Source organism: Nilaparvata lugens, chromosome X (assembly GCF_014356525.2).
Source record: "Nilaparvata lugens isolate BPH chromosome X, ASM1435652v1, whole genome shotgun sequence".
Classification (NCBI taxonomy): domain Eukaryota; kingdom Metazoa; phylum Arthropoda; class Insecta; order Hemiptera; family Delphacidae; genus Nilaparvata; species Nilaparvata lugens.
In genome coordinates, this window is record NC_052518.1 from 2819371 (window position 1) to 2842709 (window position 23339).

Here is a 23339-nt window from a genome sequence, read left to right on the forward strand (position 1 = left end):
GTTTTCACGTTACTCTTCTTCTTCTTCTTCTTTTCCCCACATTCTTTCCTCTTTTTCTTTTTTTCATCTTCGGCCTCTATTTTACTTTTTTCTTCGTCCAATAGATCACTAGCCATAGGGGCAAGAACTTCATTTTTCCAAGAATGATAAATTGTTAGGGATCTGAAAAAGAGCAACTCAATTATTACAATGGTAGCAATAAATAAAGAAATGGGAATACCCTGTATTAGGAAGTCAACTCTTGAACGGCTTTTCTACCACTTCTTCTTCTTCTTTTTCTTCCCCTTATGCCGCTAAGCGTCGGGTGCCTCCAGCCATTTCTTATATTGCACTCTATCCTGGGCCATCCTCCTAACGTCCGTCATTGTCTTTCTCTTTCCAGCCGCGATACTCGCCACATACTCGCTCCATTCCATCCGTGGTCGGCCCCTGCCTCGACGTCCCTCCGGTCTTGCTTCCATTACCATCCTTGCTTTTCTTTCCTCACTCATTCGTGTGACATGTCCATACCAACCTAAAGCTTTTCGTTGGACAGAAATGATCAGCTCTTCCTCCTTTAGAGTATCTCTGATCACTCCATTTCTCACTCTGTCTCTCCTTGTCTTTCCAACGACTTTTCTTAAATATCTCATTTCTGAGGAGGTAATTCTACTTTTATGCTTATCTAGGAGTGTCAGGCATTCTGTTCCATACATTAGGATGGGCTTAAAAACTGCTTGATAGATTTTCATTTTTGTTCCCTGGCTTATCTCTCTTTTCCCAAGTAGTGTCCTGCTTATTTGGTAGTATGCCTGGTTAGCTTTCCTTACCCTTTCCTTTTCTACCACTAAAACTTTAAATTATCTGACAAATAATACCCCTTGATAATTCACACCTAGAATAAAATAGACCTCGAATAAACTGAAGGCGCAATGTGATCTAAATCACAACATAGGGCAGTTTGCAACTGTAGCTTGCAACCTTCATAAGTCATTATTATTCCAAAACCCTAAACACTATTCTATTCAGTTGAAATACGCGGACATTTTAAAGAAAAACTAACAAATTTCAAGTACTAATAATATGCATCATCTAACTGAATGTTATGAGCTTATTTGCCCCTCAATATCACTCCCTTGCAGAGGGTCGGAACGCACCTTCAACTATAGGACAACTGCAATGAAAGCACACAAATATATTTTGGATTAAGTAAAAACTAACATTTTCACAAAGAACCATTTTTTAGCTCGGATTGTTTATTACAATTTGAAGGGTTTGTTCAGCAAAGGCACGACACTAGGGTCACACATTTTATGTCTCATCATCATCATCATAATTATCCTCTTTAATAATTATAATTACTTAACTAATTATAACTTTAAAATAATTTGGAAAACTCAGTAAAATAACTTACAGTTTTTGTTCGACGGCAGTGAAGCATAAGTCATCTGTCTCTTCAAAAGTCAAACTGCTGACTTCGTTGAAAAAATCATTCTGCGAATAAAACAAAAAAACTAATGTTATGATTTGTATAAATAATAATAATAATAATAATTAATAATTTCTCTGGATGTTGGACGACACATCCAGAGGAGTTTATTCATAAATTCATACATTACATATTTTTTTCATATATTTTCAATAATATAACAATATTCAGTGTTTACAAAAATGATACCTCACTATATAATATATGTGTCGAGGTTATCATCAAATTAATACTAATTTATGCTACAACAGATAATACAAAAATTTCAAAAATCTAAAACTATATCTATTACCCTAAGCATCACCTAGTACAAAGATACTAAACCGAGGTACTATTTTCTACATATAAATTACCTTATTTAAAAAGAATACTGCTTAAATCTAAATCCTACTTACTATTAGTTCCTCACTACTTTGTATCCCAATACTGAATAACCAATGTCTAATTTTTCTTTTGAACCTATTGAAATTTTCCTCTCCTTTGATTTCTAATGGTATTCTATTAGATATTGTAGGCCCTAAATATCCTAGTGATTTTTGCCCAAACGCTGTATTCATTCTTGGTACTTCTTGATTGTAACGTTCTCTTATTCTAGTATTATGGCTATGATTTATGATATGGTTCCTATTTTGATGTTTTTTCATATACCCTAATAACAACAATATATACAATTGCCTAACGCTGAGTACTCTATTTTCTATAAATAATTCTACAGTTGAAAACTGGATTTCCCTGTTTCCCATTATTTTCAAAATGCGTTTTTGTGTTTTAAATAATGGATCTATAAAACTGAAGTTAGCTGCACCCCAAACTAACAGACCGTACCTTAAAAGAGATTCAACTAATGTTAAGTATACAGTTTTTAACATTTCTTTGTCTATGATACGCCTTAATTGATAGAATTTGTATATAAGCTTCCTTATTTTGGCAGTGGTATATGTTATGTGTTTGTTCCATTTCAATGAATCATCTACTATTATTCCTAAATACTTTATATTGTCAGAGCGTTCTATTAGTGGGCAATTACAATTATTGTTACAATTTCTATCACAATTATGGAGCTTCATTGTTGTCATGTGTGGTTTTGTGCTATTTGTTAAAGAAAAAGCTAAAAATTTTGTTTTTTCTGAATTCAATGACAATAAGTTATTTCTTAACCAACTAGTGATTTTTGTGAGTTCTATCTCTGCTGTTTGGAACACTTCTTCCCAGTTTTTTCCTTGAAAAAGGAGTGCTGTATCGTCAGCAAAGGCTATAACTCTACCTTGAATTTGAATGGAGCACAACTCATTTGCAAAGATCGAATACAAAATTGGTCCTAAAACTGTTCCTTGAGGTATTCCAAACTTCATGGAACCCTCTGCACTCATATGGTTCTCAACCTTTGTTTTTTGCTGTCGATTGCTGAGGTAGGATCTGAACCATTCAAATGGCACTCCTCTTATACCTATTGCCTCAAGTTTTTTATTAATAAGTCATGGGAAACAGAGTCGAAGGCCTTTGCTAAATCTAAAAATACTGCTAGACATTTATTCTTTTCCTCTAAATTGCTAGTTACAAATTTTGATAATTCTAGTACAGCTAATTCTGTACTTATACCTTTGCGGAAGCCAAATTGGTTAGGAGAAAGAATATTATTAATTTCTAAAAAGCTTATTAATCTTGATTTAACTAGTTTTTCTAAAATTTTTGATACATTGCTAATCAGTGAAATAGGTCTATAATTACTAATAATTAGTTTATCGCCTGCTTTATGTATAGGTCTGACACAGATTTGCTTCATTGCTCTTGGAAAAGTACCATATAACAAGCTCAGATTAAAAATATGAGTTAAAGGCTTAGAAATTAAATCTTTTATTACTTTCAAGGTCCTGTTATCTAATCCATCTAGGCCTGGTGCACTATTGATGTGTAAAGAATCAATTGTGTTTATTATTTCCTTTTCATCTATGGGGAAAAGAAACATATTACTCTGTACATGCAATTCTGGTACATTATCTGCTATAATTTCGTTAATATTTTTATTCAGACTCTCAGATATTTTGTTAGCCATACTCTCTCCAATATTAACAAAGAAATTATTTACATGACTCAATAGTTCTCTAGGATTATCTTTCAGTGTGACTATGTCACCAAAATACATTGTTAGGGAGTAGTTACAAATCAGAATAGTTGAGGCATGGATGATGAAAGCATGGTTTGCTAAGCAACAGATATTGTGCATTTTTAGTGTATCAATAAGGCTCATCAAATACAAGGATCATCTTGTCTGTGCTGAGTAATATAAAAGAAGAATTGTTGATAGTTCAAAGCATAGAATTACAGAAGATAATCAGAGGGAGAAGGAATATTATAATTATAGTGATAATTATAATTATCACTTGGGTAGTCTTAAACCAATAAAATACGCGTGAAGGCTGTCTTTTTTACGTCTGACTACGAGTGGAATTTTTCGGCGCATATTCAACATATAGTAATATCTGGCAGAATAAATGCAGATTCAGCGTCTTAGATTTGCAGCAGGTCATTTCACGCCGAGATTCAGCACGTATAGTCAGTCTTTGCCATAAAAGGCCATGCGCTCTGTAACGAGTGGAAAACGCGTCTATTTCGTCCTTAGGCCTAAGCTGTTTTGAGATAATGGTGACCATTCATGAGGTAAAATTATTTTTATTCAAATACCAACATTATGAGAGTATCATTTAATTTAGATTATGTGAGAACTAAAAGAGACTGTCAAACAATATATATGCGGTGGGAATGGATTACTTATGCAGGAGTTGTGTTAGACAGCTCAACTGCCGAAATATCTCTATAGTGAGGTCCACGTTATAATGGCTGTAAAGAAAGATAGGAGAACAGAGTTGTCGATTCTCTGGCTTGCCACTGCCTTCTATGGAGGATAGCTGATATCAGTACTGTGAGTTCTTATTTAAATCTAGCAGGTAACCTTTGCTTTGCACCGGGAAAAAAATCGTGTTGTAAAATGCAATCTTGACCAACTGAAAAAGGCCTATAACCATCCTTCTTTAATTAAAAATCTATGCAAAATTTCAAGTTAATTAGTTCGAACGTGATGATGCATTTCTGTCATTTGTGTATTTCCTATCCCGTACATGTATAAGCCGATTCTTTTCTTTTTTATATTATAGTCTAGATTGATAAATCGTTTCCAAACTCCCTACCAATATTCTAGGGCATTGTTCCTGGCTACGAAACATATCTAAATATTTTCAAAACTGTCCGAAAGTCCTTGAGTTAGACACAGCCGCCATTTCGTTTTTTTTTCACTTACTATTTTTTTTAATGATGGCTTAACATACGGGAGTGAAAAATGGCAGAGTAATTTCATGACAACTAGGCAGAGCTACAGAAAAATTATGACAATTTTTCATGAAAAATAAAAAATGGTGGCTGTTCAAGATGTTATTTCTTGAATAACCAAACAACCGATGATTTTACTAAAAAATTACAAGAATAATTAATTAATTAACTTATAATTCAAATTTCAAATTTGAACGAATATTAAGTGAGATAAGGCGTCTTTAGTGGAGAGATAGGTGACCTACCTTAAAAGAGTTATGCAACATTATATTATTGTTTGAAGTAATCTAAAATCGTTTACTAATAACATGCAATGCAAATGGAGATTGTTGCATTATTGAGGCGACTTCATCAGCATGCCTCGGTGTGCACTGTAACAAACCTTCAGTGGTCACTTTTATCACTAAAGCTGCCATATCTCACTTGTTATTCGTTCAATCTTGACAGATAAGGTGTCAATCGATTTGTATTTAAATTTAAATTCAACAAAAAAAGTTATTCTTGAAAATTTTTGTTAAATCAACGGTTTTTTGGTTATTCAGGAAATAACTTTTTAAAATGTATGAATTCAGGGCTACTTTTTTGTATTTATATATAAATTATGTAAACTTAAACAATTGATGTGCTGACTACTATTTTTGTCAGTACCGCTTAGTGTCGCTCTCAGCGCGCTCATTTTAGTTAGTCTACTCCAGCCACTTGATGTGTTAACATGTATTTCTTGCAAATAAAATTTCTTTTTAAAAACTGAGTTTTAATGAACGTGAACGTGTTTGGCGCCCGAACAGGGACCCTGAAGAGTTTTTCGTGAAAATTGTGCTGTTCATTTAACCGCCAGTTTATATTGATCAATTATCAATCACAAGTGATCGCGGAAAATTCGAAAGTCGGGGTCGCAACTGATATGAACCATCATTGAGACCGTCAAGTGGAAGAGTGACTCATCAACACCAACAACCAACAACCACCATCCTGGGGAAGAAAGGCAAGAAGGATAGCAGACCAGACCATAAACTTCTTATCGATTACCGGCCAAGGTTAAGATCGTACCTGGCTCTGGCTGCAGCTGTATCCAACTCCACAGTTCAAGGTAACACGTCTTCTACATCTACAATCAGTGACAGTGAAGATAACAGTGAAAGCACAATGGATAACCCCATTATTTCAAGACCAATTGCGAAACATCACCTACACATAATACCTGAATATACAGGAAACCCAATAGAACTACTTAGCTTTCTCGAAGTTGTCGAAAAATTGAAAAATGACTATTGTAATAATCGTATCGCGGAAGCAGCAGACAATCATTGGATTCTCCTTCACTATTGTAAAAACAAATTACATGGACCTGCTAAAGATGTAATCCTCAACAGTACAGTAGATGACCTCTCAAATTTGATTGATGTTTTGAAAAACAACTTTGCTGATAATAGGACAGTAGAACAATTAACTATGGAACTGCTTGCTATGAAATCACACCAAAAAGAACACCCTATTCAATTCATAAATAGACTGCAACAAAAAAGAACCGTGATTATCTCAAGACACAAATTCGATGGACTAACTGGTCCAATTCTTGAAACTATCTCATCTCAGTTGGATAAACAAATTGTAATGATTTTAGTCGAAGGAATCAACCACCAGCTTGGAGCTCACCTACAAACGCTAGGAATCAAAGACCTCAGTGATGCAAGACAGGCTATTATCAATAAGAGTAGTGCTTATTTGAAACATTTAGGATTTACTACTGATGTAGCACAAATGAATCAAACTTTCAGTAAATCTGAAGGAAAACAAAATTCGTCAAATTCCAATCAAAATTCGCATCCGAAAAATTTCCATCAGTTTCAAAACCAAAACAATTCAAATCAAAGAAACTTTTCTCAATCTCAAAATCGTAATTTCAATTTCAATCAGAGAAATTTTTCTCAACCTCAAAATCATTTCAATCAGAGAAATTTCTCTCAGCCTCAAAATAATTTCAACAGAGGATAATCCTTTCAAAGTAGATTTCGTAATGGACAAAGTTTCCAAAATCACAACTTCAATCGTAATCCAAATGCAAACTTCAATAATAACAACCAGAATTTGAATCAAAAATCAAACGATGTGAGCATGAGAACAGTTTCCAACTTTCAAAAGTTTCCAGTTCACAATATTGAATCTTCTGAAAATGAGTTTTCCGAATTTGAAAGCATGAATGCTAGAATGAGTTCTATGGAAAATGCTGTAAGTGACCTTTGCGAGAAAATGAATCATTTTTTAGAAGTAGGCTCGAACAACAATCCAAAAACGTAGTATTAGATTTGAATACGATCTCTCTTGATTTGCCTCATATTCATTACAATGATTCACGAATTTTGATCGATACAGGTAGTAAATATAATTTCATTAAACCTCAAATGGTTCCTCCTCAGACAAAAATAATTGATTGTGATTATAAAATTCGTACACCCGCTGGTGAATCTAATGGAAAAGGTTGTGTAAATATTAATTTTAAGAATATGCTTGGTGTTGATAAAGATGAACAATTTTATGTGTATGATTTTAGCGATAATTATGATGTTCTTATTGGAAAGCAAACATTGCAAGGGTTGAAAGCAAAAATTGATTTGGAGACCAATTGTCTCATAACGAAAGATTGCACGATACCACTGTTAGGAATGAATCATATTGAAATCAACAAAGGTTGGAATGAATTGAAAATTAAAACTAATGTTTGCACTCCATCAGATAAGCTATGTGTTGTTAGTATTAAGGAATTGCAGTTGTATAATATTGTAACTGATATTGATAGGAATGGTTTTATTGAGATTGAATATTTTTCTGATTGTGACAAAACGTTGAGTATCGAAACAGTTTCTGTAGAAGAATGTGAATTGTACATGGGTGAGATGATCGATAATCCCCTCTCCATTGACGAAATCACTTCTTTATTGAGAACTGAGCATATGAACTCAGAAGAGAAAGAATGCATTATTAGTACTCTTATGAAATATCCCGAAATAATAAAATTCGAAGGTGATATATTAACTGCTACTAACTTGCTCAAGCATAAAATAGTGACTACAGACGAAGAACCTGTTTATTCAAAAAACTACCGCTATCCTATCTCATTTAGGCAGGATATTAGTAATGAAATAAACAAGTTACTCGAACAAAAGATAATAAGACCGTCTAATTCTCCGTACAACTCTCCCTTATGGGTTGTGCCGAAGAAACCTGATGCTTCAGGAAAACGCAAAGTTCGTCTTGTAGTAGATTATCGGAAATTGAACAACAAAACTAAAGATGATAGATTTCCTCTCCCGAATATTGAAGACTTGTTCTCAAAAATCGGTCGAGCTACGTACTTTTCGGCTATTGACCTTGTTTCAGGATTCCATCAAATTGAAATGGAACCCGAATCAATACCAAAAACAGCTTTTAGTACTGAAAATGGTCATTATGAGTTTCTCAGAATGCCATTTGGGTTGAAAAATGGTCCACCTCAATTTCAAAGGACAATGAACTTGATATTTTGTGATTTACCAAATGTTCTTGTATATCTTGATGATATTATTATTTTTAGTGATAGCTTACAAGAGCACATGAAACACCTGAACGTTGTATTCAAACGATTGAAAACTCATCAACTAAAAATACAATTGGACAAGACCGAATTCTTTAAGAAAGAACTTCTATTTCTAGGTCACATAGTTTCGGAAAAAGGCATTCAGCCTAACCCTGAAAAAGTAAAAGCAATAAAAGATTTTCCCGTTCCACAAACTACTAAACAAATAAAACAATTTTTAGGTTTGGCAGGATACTACAGAAAAATGATAAAAGGATTCGCTAAAATAGCTCAACCTTTAACTAACGCATTGAGAAAAACATCCATTATAAACCCAAAAGATCCTAAATTCATTGAAGCTATCAATTTTCTGAAAGAAGCAATTACTAACGCACCAATATTGCAGTTACCTAAATTAAATGATCCATATATTTTGACAACAGACGCATCCAATGTAAGCTTAGGGGCGGTCCTTAGTCAAATGACTGACAATAAATATCTCCCAATTTCATTCGCTTCTAGAACACTCAATCCCGCTGAACAAAATCTTTCTACTATTGAAAAAGAAATGTTGGCAATAACTTGGGCAGTGAAACATTTCAGGCCATATTTGTATGGAAGAAAATTCACCCTAAGAACAGATCACAAGCCACTCCAATGGCTTCATTCTCTAAAAGAACCAAATGCTAAATTAATGAGATGGAAATTGTTAATGGAAGAGTATGATTACACCGTAGAATTCATAAAAGGTCGCTCAAATTGTGTTGCTGATTGTCTCTCACGGCCTTTCAATGTAAATATGATGGAAAGTAGTGATGAATTTACAGGTTTTGACGATTCAGAATTATTCCCAGGACTTTCAACAAAGTTATCCATTTTACCAACGTGACTGACCTTAAAATACAATCTTTGAAATTACAGACTCATATTAATAATCTGCAAGTCGCTTACATATCCTCTGACATTATTGAATCTTTGAAGAAAATTTCACTCAACCAATATTTTAAATTAGAAATTATTTCTGAAAATAAAAATAAAAAGGTAAAACGTGGACTAATGAACGGATTAGGAAACGCCATATCATGGTTGACAGGACTTATGACTGCTGACGACAAAGAACACCTCGACAAAGTTATTGATAAAATAGAAAATAATGAATTACATCTTGTTAAAAATGAAGAACATAATTTTGAAATGAACCATGAGTTAATTAAGAAATTTAATTTCGATGTTGAGCATATTAATTCAAATAATAAAGCATTAGAAAATATTACTAACGAAACTGCCAATATTGTCGAAAATATGCAAGCTGTTGACTTAATTACTTTGACTATACAATTGTTGGATGATGAAATAAATGATGTTGTTAACTCGTTGATGTATTGCAAAGAAGGGAAACTTCATCCATCAATTTTGAGCTTTGATGATTTTCGTAGGTTAATTAATTATAAGAATTATTCATTAGCTAGTAGAGATTCCAGTATTTATGGGAAATTAGTAATAGCACTTGTATTTTATCGAAATCTGTTATAACTTACATAATCCATTTACCGAAATTAAACTATTTATTTGAAAAATATGACCTTCTGTCTTATCCTGTTGAAATGGAATCAAAAGTTCACACCATGAAATTAAAAGAAAAATCGATATCTGTGTCTCAAAACAAAAAGCTTTGGAAACTGACCAATTGTCAAAAATTCTCTTCTATTTCTTTCTGTACTTCAGGAGAAATTATACATGATAACTGTATTTTGTCTGTAGTAAATAATAAGGATTTGGATAGCTGTGTAAGAATAGAAATAATTAATGATAGACCATTTATGAATTATTTCGAAAATTGTAATTGTATTTTAGGATATAAGTTTGATCAAATTAATATCAATAATGACACTATAAATACTCCTTCATCTTTCCTTATCAATCTGGATATCAATGATAAAATGACAGATGTAAAATTACCGTTTACTTCAGTTACCACATATGCACAAAAATTAAGTCATGTACCAAATAAAATTCATACTAAACTTATCGATTTGAAAGATGTTAGTAAACTTGATGATATTGAACCTAGAGATTTTGATTTTATAAATTTTGAAGATTCTTTCGTCCTTAAGACACGCCACATTGTAATTTTTGTTTTAAGTACATTTATACTTCTTGTAATTTTGATAATCGTTTATTACAAATTTAAGAAGCCAACCAGTGTACTAAATTACCGAATTGATACACAAGTATCAATATCATCAACCCCTACCATAAGCTATATTGTACCACCTAGAAATTAGATCTAAGTTAGTAAACTTTAATTTGTAACTTCATTTTAATTTTTGTAATTTTTGAGTGTCCCAAATTTATTTTTCGGGACGAAAAAAACTTAAGGAGGGAGGAATTATGTAAACTTAAACAATTGATGTGCTGACTACTATTTTTGTCAGTACCGCTTAGTGTCGCTCTCAGCGCGCTCATTTTAGTTAGTCTACTCCAGCCACTTGATGTGTTAACATGTATTTCTTGCAAATAAAATTTCTTTTTAAAAACTGAGTTTTAATGAACGTGAACGTGTTTTATATATATTCTATTATTTTATTAATTTCAAAGGGTACTATAATTCTTTTCTATAAATTCAAGAAACAACATTTTGAACAGCCACCATTTTTTATTTTTCATGAAAAATTGTCATAATTCTTTTGTTGCTCTGCCTAGTTGTCAATCTGCAATTTTTCACTCCCGTATGTAAAACCATTATTTAAAAAAAATAGTAGGTGAAAAAAACAAAATGGCGGCTGTGTGCGTAACTTAATGACTTTTGGACAGTTTGAAAATATTTATATATGCTTCGTATCCAGGAACAATGCCCTAGAATATTGGTAGGGAGCTCAGAAACACTCTGTATATATAATTAACATTTTTTCAAAGAACAATTTTGTTCCAGCTTGTAGAGTAGCGCAAATATGTGACCCTATTATCACAGGTCAATAGTGTCACACATTCTACATCTATATTTAACATTTGCACAAAACTAATGACAGCCAGTTTGACCCTCTAGCAACCTGAATAAAGAAAGTCAATAGAATTAACAAGTTATGTTATTTCATCCACACTTACCCATATATATTCTCGACTTGTTCTTCTCGCGATTTCTTCTTCATATTCCTTTCTTCTTTCCTCTCCAAGTTTTGCACTTTGTTTCCTGATGAGTTTCTTTCGGAGTTTATAATTATTTCCTGTTAAAGCTCCATTAGCAGCTAGTTGCATTAGCTTATCTTTTTCGGCTACTTTGACCTGTCTACTTGTGCTTGACGTAGGTTTTTTCGGAACCAACGGAATTTTGAAAACCGAACTGTCGCTACTAACTTCAAGGTTTTTCCTAGATGTCTCAGTATAAGATATATTGTCCAATTCTCTCTGTGAGGCTGGATCATTTTTCGATGTTTTTGGTTCATTATTTGATATTTCCAGTTCAGCACGAGTTTCAGAAAACGAGCCGTCTTCATTAACTTCAATTATAGGCATATCAGAATTTGACTTGTTCTGCAATCTTTTACTTAATCCAGATTTTTTATTAGTTTCAATTCTTTTCAGAAGAATTTGCACGACTTTGGGAGATTTGGCACCATTAATTTGAATTGGTCTTCCAAGTGTCTTTGGATTAAATTTTTTCCTTAAAACTGATCCTTCAAAAGATTCATACTGGAAAATTTTTATAATCTCTCCATTCGTCTTTAATTTTTTTATTAGAGAGGGTTCTACGGTACTATCTCTTATTATTTTCAAAACATCATCAATCTGGGATACTGTCATAGGACCATGAACTTGAGCTTCTTCTTTAGATTTCCGTTGTTTATCATTGGAACTTTTAACCGGTTTTACAGATTTCTTAGCTTGAATATTTTGAGAGTTATTCTCAATTATGCTAGTGCTGATTTGTTGATTATTGTCTTCAGCATTATCTGACGGTTTCGATGCTTTTTTAAATTTGAGTCCTTTGCCAACATTTGACAGTTTTTCCTCACGAATTTTCTGTAAATGCCTGACTTTTTGTTCTTTGTAGGCCAACACAAAGGAAGGTGGCTCTGGATTTTTTCCTGTGAAGGTAGAAATTAGACAAATCAATAATTTGAAAATATTGAAAAATCACAAATATTTTTATAGAAAATGTATCTTGGATGATTTTAAGAACCTTCATTTGCATTGCTGATAAAGTGGTGATTGGGGAATGATGTGTAACGAATTATTGCGGATGATTGTTAAGGATGTATAACAATGAGTGGAGGTTGCCGGAGAGGAAGTCAAGAGAAGGGGAGGTTGATAGAGATAATAAAAGTTATAATAGAGTTGTAACATAAATAATAGAGTTGTTGAAAAGGGTAAAAGAAACGAGACGGGACCGCGCTACCTGTGTACTGGGCTATTGTTCCAAAAAGGTGCATCCTCTAACTCTCGACTAGCATACTTTATTGTCCTCTGATTCCGCTTCATTACCCTCATTAGTGGCCCCGTGAGGTTTCTTGAAGGCAATTCTAGCTGGTAGCACCAACTTATCTATTACTTTGACCTTAAGGGCCCTACACACTTACGGATTTCACCTGTGTCCTTGAACGGCTCGGTGCAAAATCACTACACACTTGTTGTGAGCAACGCGATTCCCGCTGGCCGTACTTTTCAATCATCTCTACCGAAATTTGAATCGTTCAATAATGGGGATAGAGGAATTTTGATTTCAGATTTTCGTAGAAAAGAGAGGGAAAAATAAACTTGGCCGTTCAACCGTTTTGAATGCTATAGTTCAAAAATATATAATATAAGACTTTCGCCTACCTCAATTTCTCAAGTCTTTGAAATACCATTATTAAGTGAAAAACATGATATAAGATCAAAAAATTTATTATTTTTTATTTTTCCTCTCTTTTTTATAATTTATTTGTTAGGTTTTCTGTTATTTACAGACGGATTTCTAGTATAAATAGTGAATTCTTTAATCATGCCTTACCTCTTCTTGAGAAGAAGTTGAGAACTAAACAATAAAAAAGTAGATAAAAGAAGAGAATTGAAAAGGAAGAACAGCATGGATGTGTAACAATGAGTTGAGAGGAAGAGAAAAGGAGAGAAAGTTGATAAAAATAATAAAAGCAGTTGATGAAAAATATAAATAAGAGTGGAGTTTGAATAAATATGACAGAGAAGAGGTGAATGAGGAAACGGAAGTAAAACAAAAAAGGAAGAAATGGATAAGGAAAAGCAGGATAAGAAAGGGGAGATGGCGATCAGAATAAAAACAACAAAGAGGAGTAGAAGGAGGACAAAAATAAGATTCGATTGGATTAGTTAGAATCGTTGAATAAGATAAAAAAAAACAAATGGAAAAGAGATGAACGAGGGTTAGAGTTATTTTAAATATACACTCACCAAAAGTCCGATTAAGCGAATACATTTCCAGTTGAGCTCGTAGTTGATCCCTCTCCAGCTGAGTTTTGCGTGCCCACTCCTTATCACTGAAATACTTTTCAATATCGAGTCGCACACTGAGGCTACGAGGCAGGTCCGCATTAATGGATGGTTCAGTTTTTTTTCTGCTCTGAGATGAGAAAGATGCGGACACATCCGAATTCGTCGCCAATGGTTTAGTGATGGTGCTACGACAGCTACCACTGGTACTTGCCCCTTCATTCACCCTGTATACTCTTTTGCTTGATGTTGCTTTCAGCCTGGCTATTCTTGCAACATTCTCTTCTTCTCTCTTCTTGTAATCTTTTATGAAGTAGGGTTCTTGTGGTTGTAAGCCTGTAATAAAACAACATGAAAACATTTTATAATAGTGGATTTAGACAGGTATTAGTGGAAAAGGATATTGTCAATCACGATACAATTATTTAGAACATTACACACAAGTTTACAGGAGAGCCAACACTGTATAACAAATAATAAGAAACAAGTAAATATCAGAACTTGTTTGCAAATTTATATAAATGAATCTTTTTATTTTTTACACCAAATTTTTTTGGGCGAAATTGGAGTTAACTTCTCAACTATGATTAGCTAACGAATATTTTCTTAGTAAATACATTTTTTTACAAAAAGAATATTGTCCTATAAATATTGGAATAGACTTTTCCATTACAATTATTATCACATAAACAATAATACAATGGCAATATTATTCAATAATAAATGACCAAGACAGTGGGCGAACTTGAGTAAAGTTCAAAACAAAAGGAGATAATGCTGTTGATACATTTTTTTAAAAATAGATAGAGGCCGGATACAAGGTATTCGGATAGATTTCTATTTTGGCCCACTGTTTTGGTAATTTATTATTGAATTATAATATTGCTATATTAAATGAAATTGCAATGAAACAATATTATTTGCTTCGAGGCCTGTTACAATTCGTTTCTAATTTTACCGCTTTCAAACTAAAAAATCATTTGGATACTATGAAGAACAACATGAAAATATGTAAGTGAAAAATCTACTACCTATATCTTTTATACACCAATTAAAGGAATATGAACATTTTTGTCAAAGAACCAAGAGTTTACTAGTAATAAATAATAAAAAAATAGAGCCACACCACGTGAAATCACCCAAGCCTAGAACTGTACAGTACAGTAAAACTTCAACAGAAGAACTTTTTTCTCATGTAATAGAATTAAATTTTACATCTGATAACGTGCGGAATTGTAAACAAGGATAATAGAATAACAAGAATAGAGAGAATGTTGAAGACAAAAATATCAGCGAAATTGCAAAAATAGTTCAATGTTACGTCCATGCAACTGCACAGCTAACCTGTTTGCTGCCAAGCTAAAGAAAAGTAATCCATTGATCACTAATAAATTTTCATTTCCATGTTTTTGAAATATATGCTGCTCTATAATTATAAAACCTTCTGTATTTACAATTTACATCACAATATGAAAAATACAACACTTTTGTTAATTACAAATTGCAGTAGTAGCCATACAAAAAGTTCTACATGCAGAGTGCAATTTTCGGTTCTAAAATATTACAAATAAAATTTTGATAAAATATAACATCATAAACAAGAAAAACGACAGAAAAATTAAATCACAACACATGAAACTCAAACCATAATAAGTTATGCTTACGAGAGCTATGATATAAATTGCCATTATTATTCTATTGATACGGTACCGGTACTAACATTCTCTTAAATTTTACCAGCAATACACAATGTACAAAATTAGAAGTATTCAAGTCTTAAAATAATATTAATAAAAATGCTACAAACAACAAAAGCTTTATATAGCTGCAACAATAAAAAAATAAAGACTAACCTATCCATCTATGTACAAAAATAAAGATTATTTGCAAGAGTGCTGGTATGTGTTGTAAATGATAAATAATGTTAATCTATCAACAATGGTAATAGTAATGAATAATTTGATATACAGTAGTAGGTGCCACGTTATAAAGTTAGCGCTTGATTTACATTGGTGTTGCTATCCTTGTCTTTCATTAGACAAAGCAGATAGCGCTATCCTTTTCTAGCTCTGCAACCTTGCCAGATTGTTGTTGAACGATAAAAAACATAATTAATTAACAAAATATTCCTCTCAATTATGAAAATTCAATATTAAATCATATTTTCTTGACGAATAAAATATAATATTGATCATTATAAACAAAAATGAACAGTTATTATCATAATATGAATAAATGTACAGTTAATCTACATTTCATACAGGAATCAGCTGTCTACTATAAAATGGATCAACAACGTTGTTGTCCTATATCTTTCAACGTGGACTACTCTATAGTTATCAGTTCGGCTACACTTCGATTCATCCTGCCTATGAAATTACTTTAACAAAATGTAAAAGGTTCTATTTTATTATGATTTAATGATAAAATGAAAGGTTGAGGGGTTAGGTTTTGCGGCAATATGTTAGTATTACTTGAAATGTTTTTATAATTTTAGTTAATAAACACAAACAACGGAAAAGTGAAAAGCAGGATAAACTGAAATACAGCATGGAATGGATGTCACCAGTTATTAGGTATGTATGTGTGAATAAAGAGTAGAAACACGATGAGTAAGAAGTAAAGCCAATAATTCAAAGCTTATCTTTTAGAGTAGAAGCTCTATCAAGTTGATAAAAATAAATCCTAATTATTTTCATTTATTAAAAGACGTTTGCAAAACTAATAACAGCCACTGTGAACGTGAAGTTATACTAGAACAGTTCACAAGAGTTTTATATAGAATCAAAGGTCAGTCCAAAAAGGTTAGTGTATAAAATCAAACATGTGAATGTTTTATTGGGTTTTAACAATATCAAGGCTGTACGGTAAACCTTTTTATTTGTATTTAAATTGGATAATCTTTTTCAATATAATTGTTAAGATCATTATAAGAGTGAGAAAAAGTGGCAACTGAAATTGTTAAGTTGTCTAATAAGCGAGTTATGGGTTGTTGAAGTGCTAAACTCCGTTTTCTTTCCAGATCATAAACGGTTTCGAATTTTCCATTGGAGTTTTTTTTAATACATTTAGTATATCATTGGCTTTGTTCTAATATGCATTTTTTCGCGATTAATGCCAAAATGCACAATTTACAAAGAAATGTTTCTTTTTTATTTATGAACGAAATGGGGAAAAAATGTTTTAGTTTGGAAAGATTCATTTTTTGAATTTTTAAGAGAAGTTCTAATAATATAGTCGAAACCGTTTATGATCTGGAAAGAAAACGGAATCTGGAAAGTTAGCACTTCAACAACCCATAACTCGCTTATTAGACCACTTAACAATTTTAGTTGCCACTTTTTCTCACTCTTATAATGATCTTAACAATTTTTTGAAAAGATTATCCAATTTAAATAATGAAAAACAGTGTACCGAACAACAGCCATATGTTAATTGGATCGTAGACTAGCATTGAACTGGTGTCATATCTTCATTTCATTAATATGAGAACTGAATCTACCGCTGACATGTTTGTCAGACAAGATGAAATTATTTAAAGCTTAGAGAGGCTTTCTGACAATATTCATTTACTAACTGAAACTAGCCCAGTAAATGACGTCCAAAACAATGAACAAAAAATAAAATAATTCTCAACCATGATTATTAACTTTTTCTATGTACCGTGTTCTCTACTCTTTCAAGTTTCAAATCCTAATAATAATCCATTCCGCGTTGCAACCATAACAAAATTGAAACTATTGATTGATGATTCACAAAATATAAATAAATATACCGTTAATAGTTTCCAATTATTGAGAAGATTAGGACTGTGAGTTTATTTTATATTATAAAGTCTGAACAAAAATGTTTTATTTCAATGTATTAAAGAGACTACTCATTCCTATAAGAACACCAATAACAAGCTAACTAGATCAGAGTGTAGAGAATGCACAGCAAATGAAAATAATTAGTACAAAGCCAATACAATTTTTTTAAATATCTTTGAAGAAATACTCATCAAACAGTGCAATAACAATGCAAATAGAAGCATGCTCATGTAAACGTTAACCATTCTCTGCTTGTAATTCTGCAATTCACCACATCCACATTAATCCCTTTCTAATTACTGTATACATACAGCTCTACTGGTATCGTTCCCTTCAATATTGAGATGTTGAAGCCGGAATGTTGGGTGAACATGATGTAAAATCTATTCATCAGGTACGATCAAACTCCAAATTGTTTCAAACGTGAAGAAGATTCATGTTGTCCATGGATGTCAACTGCTTCTTGCTAACAATCAATACATAACATCTTATTTTACAAAAACAAACTTACTAAATTTTACCTTTTTGATATTTCCACTGGAAATAGACTTACAATTTTTTTTAAATGAAAGAATGCATGTTTATCTTCAATCTGATGGAAGAAATTCACTCTAAAATTATTTTTTCTCTGAATACATTTTTTTTTTAGAAAAATTACATGCGATTCCTGAAATACTATATTTTTCATATAAATGTTCCTTTTTTGAGACTTCTGTTGAAGATAGAGCTTTGAAATTTTGCAGACATGTACAATTGGCATTACTCTAAAAAGTGATGGAGGCGATTAATCATATCTTCAATATTGGCAGAGATATTGATAATAGATTGAAATAATTGGAAAAAATACATTTTTCTTAAAAAAATGTATTCAGAGAAAAATGTTTTTAGAGTAAATTCCTTCAATCAGATTGAAGGTAAAGATGCATTCTTTCATTTAAAAAAAAATTGTAAGTCTATTTCCAGTGGAAATATCAAAAAGGTACATTGAAGTTGACCAATTTAACATTGGTGGTATAGGCCCTTCTGACTCCCCTTAAGTATGCGGGTGATTGGCCCAGCGACACCGAGTCCCTTTCGGGACGCGGGTCCCTTTTAGTCGCCTCCTACGACAAGCAGGGATACTGTGGGTGTATTCTGATCTTGAAGTATTTCAAGTCTGATGCTCGACTCAGCTTCCCCCACCCACAGGGGTATCAACGAAAATCTTTGAGATCTAATAATGTCAAACAAAACAGTGAGTGGTATGATGGTAATCTTAAAACATTGAATATTAATTTAATTTTATAATTTTGTATATTATTCAGACAATAATATTTTGTATCACAATAAAATTATACGTAGTTATATTAATAAGAGTAGAGCTATATGGAAAATTGTAATTTCACAAAAAATAAATGTAGTAATAGAACTCAATAACAAGTTGACCTCTGAGGACTTTGATAAATTCTTTGTTGAACATATTTCGCAGTTGAGCCATGATATACCTGTTAGTGTTGAAAATACAGCTTTTATTATAGTAAGTTGAAAAGACTACGTTTGAATTTCACTTTTAAGCGAGTAACTGTTGAAAACTTTTTTCATACAATTTCAGGTTCAAGTAATAGTAAATGTATGTATATTTATGGTCTAAATGCTTAATCAATTCTTAAGATAGCAGATGATAAAATAAATGAGGGACTGGCTTTTTCAATCAATGAAAGTATTATTGCTGGTTGTATCTATCCTGAAAAGGGCTCTAGAAAGGAGCAAAGTAACTACAAACCAATTGCACCTGTTTTCTCCCACAATATATTCACACATAAGCAATTTGGTTTCAGGGCTGGAAGAAGCACAAATGGTCCTATTGTTAATGTTGTTAGTGGGCTTGTAAACAACATGGAGTTGGGTGATTCTGTGAGTCCTCAGACTCAAAATTTGATTTTGAAAAAGAGCGAAATCATAGTTATTCTATTCTAAAGGACTGGAGTGCAGTACAGCTAATAATAATGTTTATTAATGATGAGAAGTTCTAGAAGATATCATTTTTAATTTCAGAAAGCAGAAATGTAGTAATAGAACTCAATAACAAGTTGACCTCTGAGGACTTTGATAAATTCTTTGTTGAACATATTTCGCAGTTGAGCCATGATATACCAGTTAGTGTTGAAAATACAGCTTTTATTATAGTAAGTTGAAAAGAACATGTTTGAATTTCACTTTTAAGCGAGTAACTGTTGAAAACTTTTTTCATACAATTTCAGGTTCAAGTAATAGTAATGTGTGTATATTTATGGTCTAAATGCTTAATCAATTCTTAAGATAGCAGATGATAAAATAAATGAGGGACTGGCTTTTTCAATCAATGAATATATTATTGCTGGTTGTATCTATCCTGAAAAGGGCTCTAGAAAGGAGCAAAGTAACTACAAACCAATTGCACCTGTTTTCTCCCACAATATATTCACACATAAGCAATTTGGTTTCAGGGCTGGAAGAAGCACAAATGATCCTATTGTTAATGTTGTTATAAGCAGCATGGAGTCGGGTGATTCTGTGAGTCCTCAGACTCAAAATTTGATTTTGAAAAAGAGCGAAATCATAGTTATTCTATTCTAAAGGACTGGGGTGCAGTACAGCTAATAATAATGTTTATTAATGATGAGAAGTTCTAGAAGATATAGTTTTTAAATTCAGAAAGCAGAAGGATGTTACATCTCTCAAGTTTCTAGGTGTTATGATTGACTCATGTCTGTCATATAAGGCGCGCATTGATTTTTTGTCTGTAAAACTCTCAAGGCTTATAATGCTTCGCAGACTATGTGTATGTCATTATGATACCAGTTGAAAGGCTTGTGCTGATGAATATCTATTACGCACAGATTCACAGTTTCCTATCATATGGAATAGGGTAATGCTTTGGCCTTTGGTGTTAAAGCTAATTTAATCTTTGTCCTTGAAAAGAGAATGTTAAAATCATGTGTAATTTGCACTCTCAATGCTTATTTTAGTCCACATTTCATAGAACTTAGATCGCTGACATTGGCATCATTGTATGTTTTGAACATATTGTGTTATGTAAAAAAATGGATAAATATGATACATATTTATCATCACCATAATTTAAATACACGAAATAGACATAGGCCCGGTTGCTCATCAGCCGGTTAAATTTTAACCGTGAATAATTTTACGAGAACCAATTAGAGAAGGCGTTTTTGAGGTCACGGCTTCTCTGATTGGTTCACGTAGAATTAATCACGGTTAAAATTTAACCGGCTGGTTAGCAACCGGGCCTAAATCTATTTCGTGTAATTAAATTATGGTGATGATAAAATCATATGATGATGATATGGTGTATGATCATATGGTGATGATATGTATCATATCCAAATTTTATTACATAACACATGTTCAAAACATTGATGCCAATGTCAGCAATCCAAGTTCTATGAAATGTGGACTAAAATAAGCATTAAAAGTGAAATTAAACATTCTCTTTTCAAGGACAAAGATTAAATTAGCTTTATCTCCAAAGGACTAGAAATACCACAATACAGCCATTCCAAATCTCAGAGAAAGCTGGCACTTCATCTCAATAAAGTTATAAAACTCCACACCAGACAAATGATTGTTTCTAGCATACAATCAAAGACAAAAGTATAGTCGGTGAGCGACCGCTCAGTTATTATTAAAGATATCGAATATTTTTGTTTAATGAAAGAGTTCGCTCTCACCGATTAGACTTCAGCTCTCAAGGCAATTCAAAAATAAAATATGTCTTCATTAAGGAATGTTTGTACATAGTAAATGATTTATTTTCAATAAACTTGGTACCATTTCTCTTATAATGATATAGGTATCAAGTAACTGTGATCTATGTTTATATGATTTGTTAATTTAATGTTTGTATTTTTGAGTCTGGTTCATGAATCATAGTGATTTTAAAAAATGTAATTAAACGAAGTCGATGAATCTTTTGTAAATATTGAATGACCAATAAAATTATATTTTTTAACCATGCCGTACGCTTACTGTTTTCCTTTCCTTTCGGTTGAGGAAGGTTAGGTTTACCTATAAACATCTTAAAATAAATACATAAACTGAAAACGAGGAAATAATTTAAATTGAGATGATAAAAAATCATAAGCTATTGAAATGATGTAGTAAATAAATAAAATATTTAAGTTCTCACCCATTGATTTCATCGTTTGGTAATTATCTAAAATGTTTTGAGCCCGAGACTTCTCTAAATCAGACATTTTTAAAGTGACGGCTTCTCTGATTGGTTCTCGTAGAATTAATCACGGTTAAAATTTAACCGGCTGATTAGCAACCGGGCCTATGTCTATTTCGTGTATTTAAATTATGGTGATGATAAAATCATATGATGATATGGTGATGATATGTATCATATGTATCCAATTTTTATAACATAACACAACATGTTCAAAACATTGATGCCAATGTCAGCAATCCAAGATCTATGAAATGTAGACTAAAATAAGCATTAAAATTGAAATTAAACATTCTCTTTTCAAAGACAAAGATTAAATTAGCTTAATATCTAAAGGACTAGAAATACCACAATACAGCCATTCCAAACCTCAGAGAAAGCTGGCACTTCATGTCAATAAAGTTATAAAACTCCACACCAGACAAATGATTGTTTCTAGCATACAATCAAAGACAAAAGTCTAGTCGGTGAGCGACCGCTCAGTTATTATTAAAGATATCGAATATTTTTTTTAATGAAAGAGGTCGCTCTCACCGATTAGACTTCAGCTCTCAAGGCAATTCAAGAATAAAATATGTCTTCATTAAGGAATGTTTGTACATAGTAAATGATTTCTTTTCAATAAACTTGGTACCATTCCTCTTATAACGATATAGGTATCAAGTAACTGTGATCTATGTTTATATGATTTGTTAATTTAATGTTTGTATTTTTGAGTCTGGTTCATGAATCATACTGATTAAAAAATGTAATTAAACGAAGTCGTTGAATATTTTGTAAATATTGAATGACCAATAAAATTATATTTTTTAACCATGCCGTACGCTTACGGTACTGTTTTTCCTTTCCTTTCGGTTGAGGAAGGTTAGGTTTATAAGCATCTTAAAATAAATACATAAACTGAAAACGAGGCAATAATTTAAATTGATATGATAAAAAATCATAAGCTATTGAAATTCATGTAGTAAATAAATAAAATATTTAAGTTCTCACCCATTGATTTCATCGTTTGGTAATTATCAAAAATGTTTTGAGCCCGAGACTTCTCTAAATCAGACATTTCTGACCATTCGATGGGAAGAAAGAATTTCTGAAGATTGTTGTCTGCTTCCTCTTTAGAAGACATAGTTGTGGCACAGAATTAATAATAGCAATAATAAATAGCAATATAATTAATAATTAATTGTAGGAGTTTTCTCTGGTACTCTGGTTGTTGGTAAACAAAACCGGTAAACAGCTAAACACTTGCCGCTTGCCGGCTTGTTGAAACACATTGAAATATTTGTTAAGTGTTACCAACACCAACCGGGTTTTTTAAACGTTTTTTTCTCATAAAAATGAGTGATTATTGAATAATTTTGATATTTCTCTGAACTAATTAATTGTTTCATAATCTAATTATTGAATCCTTTAATTTTGCTCAACCACTTTTTAGCATTATATGTCTGAACGCAACAAGAAAAACTTTAATTGCTCGAAACAAAAGTAGACGATCTGTGTGTTTCTCGAAGAATGTACTTTAACCAC

General features: G+C 32.1%; 1 protein-coding gene across 1 annotated transcript; it reads right to left on the reverse strand.

Moving 5' to 3' along the window:
* Positions 1-19: 19 nt before the first annotated feature.
* On the reverse strand, positions 20-23054 carry LOC111057492 (the record flags this gene model as incomplete). The annotated part of the gene is given in 5 exon segments (XM_039442236.1): positions 20-162; positions 1394-1473; positions 11451-12430; positions 13752-14126; positions 22806-23054. Coding segments are annotated over 5 exon segments (1711 nt in total), but the record flags the coding sequence as incomplete, so codon positions are not given.
* Between the last annotated feature and the right edge of the window lie 285 nt (positions 23055-23339).